A 13,444-nucleotide genomic window follows, 5' to 3' on the forward strand; every position below is an offset into this window, starting at 1 on the left:
AGTTTTCAAGGTCAAAGGTTAAAAAGGCTCTAGAGAGCGCAATTATCAGATGGAAAGGTTTTGGAATTTCCGAAAAAACTGAATCAGTTCCAATCTGTTTTGAACCGGTTCATAACCGATAAATAATTTTTATTCGAAATTCAATTATATTTATCCTAAATTATTTTGTGCAATGTTTTGAGTGATTTATAAATCCGGGCAAATCGGTTGTGAATCGGTAATGAACCGGTTATCAACCGAAAAGTAAAGCTTAATTTAATTTAGTTCCGCAAAAATGTTCTTTATGGTGCTGGCACACCTTTTCAATTGAGTGAATTTCAATCGATCGAAAATTTACCTTTTACTCTTTCAAAGTGAAATCAGATATAGGTGTCTCTGTCAAATGAAATTTAAATTTGAAATTGGAATTTAAATTTTAATTACAATTTTCATTTTCATTTTACTTTGAAAGAGTAAGAGGTAAAATTTCAATCGGTTGAAATTCACTAAATTGAAAAGCTGTGCCAGCGCCATTAGAATTAAATTACATTACGTTAAAGCTCAGTTTCATTTAGAAATATGCGAAAAAATCCTACATCACTATAGCCCCAGCTTCCCCTAATTACGATTATCGAATCCTGAATCGATTTGTAATCCGGATGATTGGGAGACAATATGACAGATATCCGCTTCGTAATCCGGATGGATTTTTTTGAATTTGTTCAACGTCTCGAAAATATAATATAAGGTTTTTTGTAGAATTAGAATAAAAGTTTTAGAGAAGATTAAAAAGACATAGGGTAAGTGTGCCAAATTTCGGCATACATGCATGCAAGCGTCAAAGTCTCAAGTTTGAAATGTAATATTTTAAATACAAATTGATTTTTTTTTATTCTTTCTTCTGAAACAGTGTTGCATGGAACCTTGTAAAGAGTTTACCGTCTTTATTTACTCTAAAATCATTCTTAATACATTTTAAAATGAAAAAAAATATAGACACAGCTTTGGTACCCTATTTCGACCACCTTCATTCTCATAGTTCCTTGCCCTTCAGGAATTCTTCCAATATCTTTTTCACGTCATCTCGTTTTTCAAAGCTACATTTTTTGTTATTCTTTTGCATTGTATAATCTCTAGAGTACGTAAAAACTAAAAAATCATGGAAATTCGAGGAACAAAAAAGGTGGCCGAAATTGCAAGCTGACCGGAATTTGGCACACTTACCCTAATTAGAGAATTCTATGCTATTGTACTTCATTTATTAAACAGAAACATCATAGGATAATTCATTTTCATTGGTGAACACACATGCATACATGACCTCAAAATTATTTTAAATGTAACCGTCGATAACTCGTCCGGATTGCGCCGATCCGGATTAGAGAGCGGGCACTGTACCTTTTAATGATCTCGTTTTCTCTTCAGATTCCCAAAAAGATTCTCTTCCAAAAAGAAAAAAAAAACATTTTAATAAGTTAACAATTCTATTTATTGTTAAAAAACATTAAGTCAAGAATTTTAATGCTCTATCATCTTTTTTTGAATATTTTGTGTCCCTCGCATTCTTTATTATTTTCAAAGAAATAATTTCTGCAGCAGGGTTTGCACATTGAAAACGTGCATCTCAATCCAACTGGATTCTTGCAGATGATACAAGGGTCAAAAGATTTTCTCGATGATCTATCGTGTTGCTGTATCTTTCCATCTTTTCCTGGTCGTCTGCTGATCCTTCTTAGCTTCTTCATCTTCTTTCGCGATATTTCATTGCCATCCACGTCGTAGAAGAGTCTCTTTTCACGATTTGGATCCTCAGCTCTTCTCTGAGCTTCCTCAAGTTTCTGCTTGTGCTCTTCCGGTGGCATTCGGATGTACGATTGGCACAGCCAAGGGGGAAGACTGAGATTGCAAGTCTCAATCGATTTTTCTGAATCTGCTGATGGAAATTCCGGATTGTACTGCACAAGGCCTTCATGGACAGGTTCGTACTTTTCTTGCAACTCTTCTACGACCCTACGGAAATCACTAAGATTCTGCCCGGTAGCAATTCTACTTCGATAGGAATCATTAGATGGTAGAGCTAGCCTGAAGAAAAGAATTTTTATCTGGGATATTTCTTAATTCAGTTTATTGGAAACTTACAGATGATGAAGTATTTTGAAAAGATGTCCTCTTGTGAAGGAAGATGGACAAGGATATTTTTCCACAAGATCCAAATATTCCTTACACATTTCCCACGTCAGAGGAATTCTTCCCTCAAACAGAGCTGGATTGTACAGGTTTCCTTCGGCTGTCATTACTCCCTGAACACCAGTCTCTTCCAGACATCGCAAAACATCTTCCAGAGACTGGATATTTCCATTTGAAAACACAGGAATCTTAAGATTCTCCCTGAGTGAGAGAATAAAGGGATATTTATTTGTTCCTTTTCATTGGGAAAAGCATTCTCAAAGTATACCTGACCGCCTTGACATATTTCCAATCAGCTAATCCTGTCAGAGGTCCCTTCATTTCCCTAGTTCTTCCGTGAACTGTTAACAATTTGCATCCTGACCGTTCCAGCATTTGAGCATAGCGAATAGTCTTCTGCATATCCTCAAAAATTCTTATTTTGCACGTAACCGGAATGCGTAAATTCTTGCTAAGAGTACTCACTAAAAAATAATCCTTGAAATTTTACTGAATTACCCAAAATAATTACAAAAATATACTACCAATGTCAGATATAAGGTCCCATTCATCTTGCAGAAATGCACCATAATGACCTTTCCGGGCAATAGCCTGAGGACATCCTAAATTTATATCGATTGCTGCACAATCACATAAATCTTGTACCAAAAGTCCTGCTTGAAGAAGAACTTTAGGGTCATTTCCGCAAAACTGAAAAGTTTACAATGCTAGTCAAGTTTTCTCAGGATTAATTTTATATGCTTTTCCTATGGAAAATACCTGAACAATCAGTGGTTTGTCTTCGGTACAAGTTTGCAGGGAGTCTTTGCGGTATTTGGGATCATTGACAAAGAGACAACTGTGAATCATTGGTGTGTAGCAGAGATGAGCTCCATGGAGACGACTTAACATTCTCCATGCCAATTCACTTTGATCAACCATTGGGGCAACCACGAATTTCGGTGAACCAAGGATGTCTCGGTAAAAGTCTCGCTCTTTTGCCTCATCCTTATTCATTCTCTTGATTCTCTCTGTCCGTCTCTAAAAACTTTAGGGTTTCAAAAAAATCATCAAAATGAACTAAATCTAAAAATAGCTAATAAGAGCTGTGATTCTATAATAACTATCGTAAAAATTTCAGTATTCATGCTATAACTTTACAAAAAAGCACATTTTTTCAAAAGAAGTGTCCCAAAGTTGCCCCTATCATGACCTTAATTGCATTTCTAATAATTTGGCACGTGGAACACAACTAGGTCTCTTTTTTAGCAGCGTTATACAGTGCCCGCTTTGTAATCCGGATAATTGGGAGACAATATGACAGATGTCCGCTTCATAATCCGGATGGATTTTTTGAATTTGTTCAACGTCTCGAATATATAATACAAGATTTTTTTGAAGAATTTGTATAAAAGTTTTCAAGAAGATTAATAAGACAATTAGAGAATTCTATGCTATTATACTTCATTTATTAAACAAAAACATCACAAGATAATTCATTTTCATTGCTGAACACACATGCATACATAACCTCAAAATTAATTTAAATGTAACCGTCGAGAACTCGTCCGGATTACGGCGATCCGGATTAGGAAGCGGGCACTGTATATAGTTAATTCTTTATAACTTTCTCTCCCGAAGTATACACTTAAGTGTTAATGTCTTCGATTGGATAATTTGAAGAAATATTAGATCAAATTAGATTATATTCCATCCTTTTCAAAAGGATGGATCATATTTGAACCTTTGAAAGTATCACTAGTGTCTATTAATGTCTATTACTGATACCTGATACTATATTTCTTTCATCTGAGCGAACACCAAAGATGACTATAACTGTTTTTGTTCGTTTAATACGGAGGTAAATAAGTGTTAAAACAGGGACACTTTCAAAGGATCCTCGGGATCCTTTCATATTTACCAGTTGGATTAATTTGACCCTTTTATTTTTACCAGTGTACATAGATTCATTTCTTAGGAGTGTGTGATGATTTTTTACCACGATAAGGACTTGAGGAAATAGTAGTGACAGAAACCAATACAAATAAAAGTCGATAATGCAGAAGCAATTAATAAAAATGACACAAGTGCTTAAAAAAAATTCTGGAGAAAGATTTCTCCTCTTAATTTTTCAAAGGAATAGCACTATAAGTGAATCAGGATATATACAGACTCCAACATATATTTTACTCATTTTAATAAGTTAGAAGAAAAAGGCAAGCAGAAGATGATTGTCTGTACTATTCACACTTTTAATACTCAAGAAGTTAAAAATTACTAAGCTCCTTACTCAGCTGCAAGTCATTAATGAACAAGGCTGAAAAAATCGTTCAATCTAACGTTTAAGAGAATAATAAATTTATAAATTTAGAACAGATTACCAATTGAAAATCTTTAACAAACCTTTAGGATAAATTTACAAACAAATACCAATTAAAATGATAACTTTAGTAAGTGATCCATTGTGAAATCGACTTGGATATGCAAATCAACAGGTAGCAAATTTTTGACAAACCTTTACAAACTTGTTTGTCAAAGCTTTAATAATTCGTGAAATAACAATTTTCTTTTTAAAATTAATTTTCTTTTAAGAAAACATTTAGTTAGTGCACCGACTTATCATGTATTGGTCAAAGATCATGCTGAAGTGGTTTTTTGACAAAGTTTAAAGCCGTGGTTTCTTTTTTTTAGACTGAGTCATATTTTAACGGAATTTTACGAAGTTGAGTATTTGAAAAAAATGTTTTTTGTCCCATTTTTCTTTTTCCTGCTGCTGCGGGATTCGTTGCGGATTTTTCTTTCTTTACCCATTCCTCTCCATTTCTGCAAAATTATTATTTTTGAAATATGGTTTTGCCATACATTAGTTTATCGCTAATTAGGAGTGATTCTTATACATAATCACACCTTTTGTAATCAGCAAATTTGGTCGATTCTCCGATTGGTCTCAATTTCACAGGTTAGATGTTTGGAACATTTCTGAAGATGAAAATGAGCGGGGCTATTTTCCGACATTTTCGCGTTCCGAGATATATGAAAATATGTGTAAAAACGCGTTTTTTTTGGATAATTTTTCTTTTTCTCATCCAATATTTCGTCGATTGGATCAGCAACTGTGCTAACTTCATTCGTTTTGTGTCTGCATTCCTTGTAAATTACGCACCGCTGCGTAGCATTTGCAACGAATTCAGACAAAAACAAGATGCAGTTAGCAAAGTTGCTAATCTGTCTGACGATTTCTCATTCTCAATTGAAATTTCGCTCTTATCAAATATCACAGGGCTCTAAAGCAATGTAAAGTTTGTGGCTTCTATCTCTCATAGTTTCTGAGAAAATCGACTTTAATTTTTTTTCAGATGCTTTTATACATTTCTCATCGAATTTTTCTAATTTTCAAGTAAAATTTATTTTTCATCTCGAGTCAAGGAACTATTTTTTCATCTCAAGGTACATCTCAAGCAGAATGGGGGCTCTAAAGGGATGTAAAGTTTCAAGCTTCTATCTCACATAGTTTTCGAGAAAATCGGCTTTCAAGTTTTTCAAATACTTTTGTGGAAATTGAACCAAATTTGCATTAGTTCCAAATGAAAAAAAAAAACATTCAAGTTTTCCCGCAATCCGAATTTCCACTGTAAGAAGTACACCACTGCATGGATTTTTTTTAAGACAGAACTACATTTAAGCGACTGAATGTTATACGGGCTTCAGGCTTGAGACTTAGCAATATGGCTTAACTGCTCTAATTTTGCAACAAGATTTTTTGGAAAAATTTACATTTGGATTGGATTATTAAGGACAAATGACCTATTAAATTCTGAAAAACCGATAAAATCGGTTGATATTTAGCATATTGAGATCTTCGGAAACTGGGCTAAACCTCTAGTCTAAAGACCGCTATATATTTGACAAAAAAATATATATTGGTATTTTTCAAGATTGTTTATGATTGTCGAATGAACCAAATAGATCAATGTAGTTTTCTCTTATGGCCTCTACACACTAGAGAAAATTATGTCCATAATGAAACAAATTTCCTAAGCATGTGTAGGAAAAACTCTTCAATACGGACATAAATTTCTTTAGTATGTAGAGACCATTAGTTATGCTATGATTTTTCAACATTGATGGTTCTCATGAAATATTAAAATAACTAATGAGCGTGTAATGGTGGTTAAAAAAAAAGTTTTTGGCACTGCTTTCAGGTGTTCTACAAGATGAGACAAGAAAGTTCTTTGACGACCATTATGATGGATGGAACCCATCGAACGCTGTTTAGTTAGAGGTAAGCTTAACGATACGCTATCTAAGGTAAAGTACGCTCACTCGACCGGTTTCTCGAATAGACCGGTAGAGGTTTTTATTCAATTTATTTATATTTGCTATAATATTTAGCGTATGATCTAATAGTAATAGATCAAATTCCATAAATAGGGTAAATTAAGCTAATTCAGAACCTTCTTCAAATGGAAATTTTTCGCTACTCCAAATGGAAACGTTACTGTTTTCATGATAAATACAGTACTAAATTACTATATTTATATATTTTCTATACCACAGTTTTATTATTTAGTTAATTTTACTCCAAATAAAGCGAAAATCCACTCATATTCACAAATTTTAATCTGTTAAGTTCTCAGAAAAATTAAAAGTGTACCTTTTCATCATTGAATTTTTCATCGATCGACCATGTTTTCCAATGAAAAACACAATGAGATGACTGTTGTTTATTCGTTTTGTTTAACATTTATGTCATATTTTTGTGTAATTTTAGTTAGCCAGAAATATGAGTTTTAGTTTTAGTTTTCGGTCGGTAGGTTTAGTGTTAAACATTAAAATTTGAGAATAATTAGAATGATTAGAATAGATACTCAGGGCTTAGGGATGCAGTAAAAAGTTTCACAAATTCTTTAAAATCCAAGGCTAAAATAAAGAAAAAAATATTGATGAAGCTTTTATTTATTATTTTATTGAATTGGAAACGTTAAACACAAAATTTTCACAGTGAATCATTACGACAGATTAATTATATTTTATAATAAATCATACAAAAATACAAATGCAGAAGTCTCTATCGTTTTTTTTTTTATCTGTCTCACAGTAAATCAAAATAAATAAAATAATATTGCAAATATTTATGAAATTATAATTCTGTTTAAATAAATATGACTCTGTGAAATCTTTATCAAACAATTCGTACGTGATGCACAATGTTGCCTATATTTCTCTTGCACACAATTATCTTCCTTTCATTTTCATTTCATTTCAGGTAAAAAATATTTGCAAATATCAAACTCATTCGTTATGTTCTGTTAACTGCACAATATTATTCACAAAAAGGTTAAGTCTCTCAACCTCAACTGACTGAATCTTTTTATATTTTTCTTTTTTTTTACATCAGATTAGATTTATATCTCTCATTTTTCTTTTTATTTTTTTTTATCTTATTTATATAGTAATTCGAGGAGAGATGGAACAGTGGGAGAGATGGAACACTTCGCCTCCTGCCCACATCCTCCTCATGATCACCACCACGTTTAGTCTAATTATGCCCTCCAACATTCTAAGGAAAATCCCCAAGTTACAGCTTTCTATCTTTAAAATTTTGCAAGAAAATAGAAATTCAATTTTTTGGATGTCTAAAAAATGGCCAAAAATTTTTATTTCTCCGTAAGAATACGTGCATTTGAAAGTGAGGGAGAGTTGGAACAATTTTTTGAGGGAGAGTTGGAACGTTTTTCTCACAGCAATTCTTCTTCTTCTTTCTTTTAAATATTTTGTATCCGGACGTCATTAAAATACACATAACCAAGTTAAGCAACGCATTGTTTAGTATTTTCCAAAAAGAATAGAACTTTTCGGGTAAGAGTGACTTTATAACTTTGTTTAGAACATTCTATTTAGAATGTTTTCATTTCTATGTGACAGCTATGCCAACACAATATAAAAGGAAGGCGAATTGTCTAGACATCCGTGGACCAAACATAACCTAGATGAAGCCACTGCTAAGGCAAAAAATGCTGTGAACGGCTTTAGGACAACGGGAATTTACCCACTGAATCGCCAAACTCTGCGTGATGATCATTTCGCCATAGTGGATAAGATCAAGAAAGAACCAAGTGCAGGAAAAGTCATTCCTGCAGATGGGGCAGCAAAAGTGATTGGTGCCCAACAATTAGCACCAGTAAAGACTCAGAAGGTCGTTCCGGAGGAGGTTAAAATTAAAATGGAAGAGATTGAGAACAAAACGTCAGAAAAACTTTTGCAAGAGATTGCTCCAATTCCTGAAATTAACATTGTAGTAAAGAAATCGAATCGAACCCGTGGAAAAGCCCTTGTACTCACCTCTACCGAAAATAGAGAAAATTTGCGCATGAAAAATGAAAAACAGAAAGAAACTGAGCGCAAATCCCAAGAACGCAAAAAAAGTATTACACAGATTCCCAAGACCTCTAAAAAATCAGTTTCAAATTCATTGAAAAAACTGAGAAATGCAATAAAATAGTTTTTTTGTTTAAAAATGTGTCTTTTTCTTATAAATTAATACAATAAAACTGCACATTTTGATAAAATTTTCGCTGTTCCATCTCTCCCTCACTTTTTCCGAATGCCCCAAAATGCAACTTTTTTTAAAATCAATTTTTTGAGGTGATTTTTTTCTTTAATAGTTTTCTAATGGTGATAACATGAATCTAGAGTCTTTAAATGACAAAATAGTGAGATTCGTTTTTATCTCCCGTTAAAAATGTGTCCGCACTATTGAATATAAAAAAGGTGTTCCATCTCTCCTCGAATTACTATATGGAATATATTTTCAGTGTTTCTTTTTGGATATTTTATGAATGTATATAATATAAACAATTCCTCTCTTTTATTTTATTCTTGTAAAATATCATACTTTTCTTCTCTCTATAAATACAATTTCTTTTTTTATCTTCTTTTCAATAATATATGAATGGTATTGTGATATAAATTATTTGTTGCCAGAAAATATCTTTGTAAAAAATATGAATATCACCTCGATTAACTTTTACAATAATTTATCTTCTTTATTTTTAGTAACATCATAAGGTTAGTTAATTATACAATGAACATGAAAAGTAATTAGAATAGAATATTTAATTGAGTTACCATCCAAAGTGTGAACCTTGAAATGCACAGAAACTTTGTAATTTGCAGTAAATAAATTGTTGAATTTTCTCTTTTACTATCCAAAAATTCTATTGACCTTTTTTTGGCTTGGGGCGGGGGAGGAGAGGAACTTTAGTTGCGCGACTGAACTTTTGAATTTAATTTGCACACGGTTCTATGAGCATATGACATGACAACAATATACATTTTCAATTTAGAAAATGAATTCTATTAATAGACAACACACAGAAAATAATGCACTTCATGTGAAATGGTAAAATAGAAAAAAACATTTGACATTTTTCTTTTTTTGTTATAAAATGTTCATTTGCATTTCAAGACACACAACTTCAAATGCTACCAATTAGATATGGGTAATGCAAGTTACATACAATATTTTATAGTCTATATTTTGCATTATTGATCATAGATAGTAGAAAAAAGTTAATATAGTTTATTTTCGAATGATAAAAACATTGAACATGACGTTGAAGTAAATAATATTTCCGGTTTCACTCAAAATATCAACAATTTGTCATGCACTAACTGCATGAATGTTAAATAAATCAATAACTTTTCACTTGATTTATGAGCACAAAAAAACCATGCGTACTATATTTCACTTATATCAAATGGAGCAATAGTTTTCCCATGATATTGATAGATTCGCTTTCATCTTCAATTAATGATGAACTTCTTTGGATTTTGACCACTAATAAATCACATGAACACTTTGCCGAAGTCTTTCTTAATGAATAAATGATTCTTTGATAAATAGTACGATCAATTAAATAAATGTTTATCTAACCATCACCACGCAACAATGATTTAAATCTTATTCAAGTATTTTTGGAATCCTCAAAAGGTCAAGATTTAATTCACAAAAGCATCTACAATTTAGGGTTACTTTTCTTCAGGGTCATGACGTTTCCTATGTCTCCCATGTGTTTCTAGCGTGCCGAAAAAATTTTGGAGTTCATTCAGTGTTTTCTGTCATTGTGGAATGAATTAGCAAAAAATACAAGTACAAAATAAAAGCCAATTTAATATGGAATGGGCAACCGAAAACCTCAAATTCGCAACCTACGTAGTTTCGGAGATATCTCGTAAAATGTGTACGAAAACAGGAAAAAATTTACACTAAAATTGGTCGCATTTTTTCAGAGCTAATGTAACCCCCCTGCTTTTTTTTAGAACAAAATTAGATTGAGTCCAACAAGTAAAAATCGCTTTTAATAATTTTGTACTGTTTTCTATAGCCAAACTGATTTAATCTTGCCTGCAACTGAGCAGTATTTTGGTAAATTTAGTTAATATAAATTAAATTTGGTCGATAGAAAATTTCTAAAGTGATGGCCCTAACCTTACAATTTAGATCAAGAGACATTTAATGAAATCCATATTTCTTTCCCTCGCTCCTTCATATTCAAATCTAAATTGAATAAAGGTCTGAAATCTAAAAATAAATCGACAGTTTATGGCTCTGGAATTCACTTGATCATTATTTCAAATTTCAAATTAATAAAATTCCAAAATAAAATTCACAAATTCAATTTAGTTCAATCTAGTTTTGAATGAAAAAGAGTGGGACAAACATTATGCAAAACTTTTAAGATGTGAATTTTGATTTCATGAAATTTTCCTGATATAATAAGTGTGCCACAAACCTAGATAAGCCTAAACCCAATTTAGAGATGGGTCCGAAAAATTGTTAATCTCACTATACTGTATTCATAGTTACTTGCATAAGTGCTTTTTTATGACATAAAAAAAATCATTAATATAAATTATACACGTGAACCTAAATTCAATTTATATTTGGGTGCGAAAGATTGATATAGAAATATACAAAATATACGTCTGAGAATGAAATAGATGGAAATTTAGATTTCAGAAAAGTTTTCTAATCTAAATGGTATGCCAGGGGAATAAATCAACAATTTAGATTTCGAACCCATGACTGAATGTACCAGTTTTGTATCTGGATGTATTCCCAAGGAATCAAGATTCTGGAAATGAATCAGTGTAGCATATTATAAATCAAAAACTAAATGAACAGTAAAACAATAAATTTTGTCAGTAAAAATTTAAAATCAGTAAAAAATTAATTTCAACAGAAAAAAAATAAATTTGATCAGCAATAGCTCTGGTACACTTTTAGGATCAGGAAAATTTCATGAAATTAAAATTCAATATCCCTTTCTTTCTCACATATTTTACACATTTTTTTATGTCTATCTTATTCTTTTGCACTCCAAATTCGATTAAGCTAAATTAAATTTGTTGTGATGACTCTAAGAAGAAGAAGACTACGGAAAAAAGAGATAATCATATGCAAAGCGTATGAGACAGAAAGAAATTCGAATTTAGACTTCATGAAGTTTTCCTGGTCTAAAAGGTGTGTCGAAGACATAAAAAAATTAAATTAGGTTTATAAAATGTTGCATTTTGGTCAGTAAGCACCCAAAATCTTTAACACTTATAGAAGTCTGAAGTTCAACAGATAATATTTGAGCTGAGATTCTTTACATTTAGAACTACATTTTATATTTTATATAATCAAGGATACCTATAGTCTCTATTGATCTTCAGATTTGTCCTTCTAAGATTGTAAGCTTATTAATTGTCGTTTTTAAAGCAGAGCTTGCCCGTTTTACTGCTCGAACTCCACAGAGCCCTAAAGCAACCCCCCTAACGGGGTCACATTTTGGTATAATTGTTTAAATCTGAAATTCCAAGTTTTTTGACGTTATGCTGTTTGTCCGCCTGGCTGTTATTACACCTAGAGCCCAAACGGATAGAAATAGAAACACTTAGACTTTCAGGGAACCCCCACTACGCCATAAGTCGACAGTGAGACTATTGTCATTCCCTTAATGTGCCCCCCCCCACTTCTTATGTTTAAAAGATTACCCAGACAGACATTTCTTCAGACGGTTTTTCAAGGTCAAAGGTTAAAAAAGCTCTACAGAGCGTATTTTTGAAACGAATGGTATTATCTTTAGGCTTGTTGGACAGGTCTTAGAATTTCTGATAAAATTAAATCGGTCATGAACCGATAATGAACCGGATATGAACCGATTCATAACCCATTGAAATAACTAATTTTTATCCGAAATTCCATTTTGTCTCTCCTAAGCTATTTTAAGTGGTCTTTTGAGTAATTCACGAATCGGTTCAAATCAGTTACGTTTCTCTAGTAAAAGAAGATTTGAAGAAAAATTTTAATTTAAATATTAGAAAATGAAGACATAAAAAATAAAAAGCGATTTTTCTGTAGGACTTTTCAATGCTAAAAAAGAAAATTGGTCTAATTTATATTACTAACATCTAAGATCTCTAAGATGGTAGAAGAGTGAAGTTAAATAAAACTCTTTATTTTTACTTTGTCAAAATTCACGTAATAATTTCACTAATTTTGAAGTTCAAAATTTAATTTTTGCTGCTCATTTATAGAGGGAGCATTTATTTATATGCTGTAGGTAAAGCCGGGCAGTTTGGTAAATAAGTTATTTTTTCCTTTACATATAATTTGCAAAAAAAAAGTTTGAATCAGACTGAAATAGCTCAATGGTTTACTCAATATTTCTTCTACACAGAAAAATATTACGTAATTGTTCGTAAAAGTTTGTGACTGGGGAAAAAGAGGGTCCTTGGTGCAATTGGTAAGAGCGTTTGGCTCTTGGGCGGTGTGATCCCCGGCTCGACTGTCACAGTTGTAAGTTCGAGTCCCGCCCGGTACAAATGACTGAAGCGTCTGAATGGACATTTTTCCCAAAACATTGTAATCTGAATAATAAATTTGTAAACTGAACAATGTACAAAATGGCAATAAAAGTCCGGTACATCGAAATAAATAAATAATCGTATAGCCCACTAAAAAGTTGGTAAAAGTTTTCTTTTTTCACAAACATTGTGACATAATTATTAATGATATTGGGTCAGTCGGGTGTTTTCTATGTTTTGACATTTCAACACAGGCGCAGAAATCATCGAAAAAAAGTCATCTCGATTTCCGCCGGAGAAAGACTATAAAAAAAAGTTGTCGCAAGATCCCGTCCTCTTTTTTCCTACAAATTCCGCTAGTGATCACGTCAATCAAGTTTGTGATAATTAATAATTCCAAGTTGTTATATTATTCTCAGTTAAAGTTAAAGAAATCATTGAAAGT

At 32.1% G+C, this 13,444-nt stretch overlaps 2 protein-coding genes across 4 annotated transcripts in view; both read right to left on the reverse strand.

Annotated features, from left to right (window-relative positions):
* The window catches only part of LOC129806555 (ribonuclease P protein subunit p30), a 35,224-nt gene that overhangs the window by 2,954 nt on the left and 18,826 nt on the right, over positions 1-13,444 (reverse strand). The gene's annotated exons all lie outside the window — the stretch shown is intronic.
* Positions 1,444-13,444, reverse strand: part of LOC129806544 (tRNA-dihydrouridine(16/17) synthase [NAD(P)(+)]-like) — a 30,963-nt gene continuing 18,962 nt past the window's right edge. For both annotated transcript variants that reach the window (XM_055855210.1, XM_055855211.1), the window contains exons 2-6: positions 2,926-3,193; positions 2,691-2,856; positions 2,435-2,630; positions 2,119-2,367; positions 1,444-2,061 (exon numbers count right to left, since the gene is read on the reverse strand). In XM_055855210.1, the coding sequence (XP_055711185.1) occupies positions 1,509-2,061; positions 2,119-2,367; positions 2,435-2,630; positions 2,691-2,856; positions 2,926-3,162 (1,401 nt within the window). In that variant the 5' untranslated portion in view covers positions 3,163-3,193 and the 3' untranslated portion in view covers positions 1,444-1,508. The remainder of the gene's footprint in view (positions 2,062-2,118; positions 2,368-2,434; positions 2,631-2,690; positions 2,857-2,925; positions 3,194-13,444) is intronic.

The sequence above is a fragment of the Phlebotomus papatasi genome, chromosome 3 (assembly GCF_024763615.1).
Source record: "Phlebotomus papatasi isolate M1 chromosome 3, Ppap_2.1, whole genome shotgun sequence".
In the NCBI taxonomy this organism is placed as follows: Eukaryota; Metazoa; Arthropoda; class Insecta; order Diptera; family Psychodidae; genus Phlebotomus; species Phlebotomus papatasi.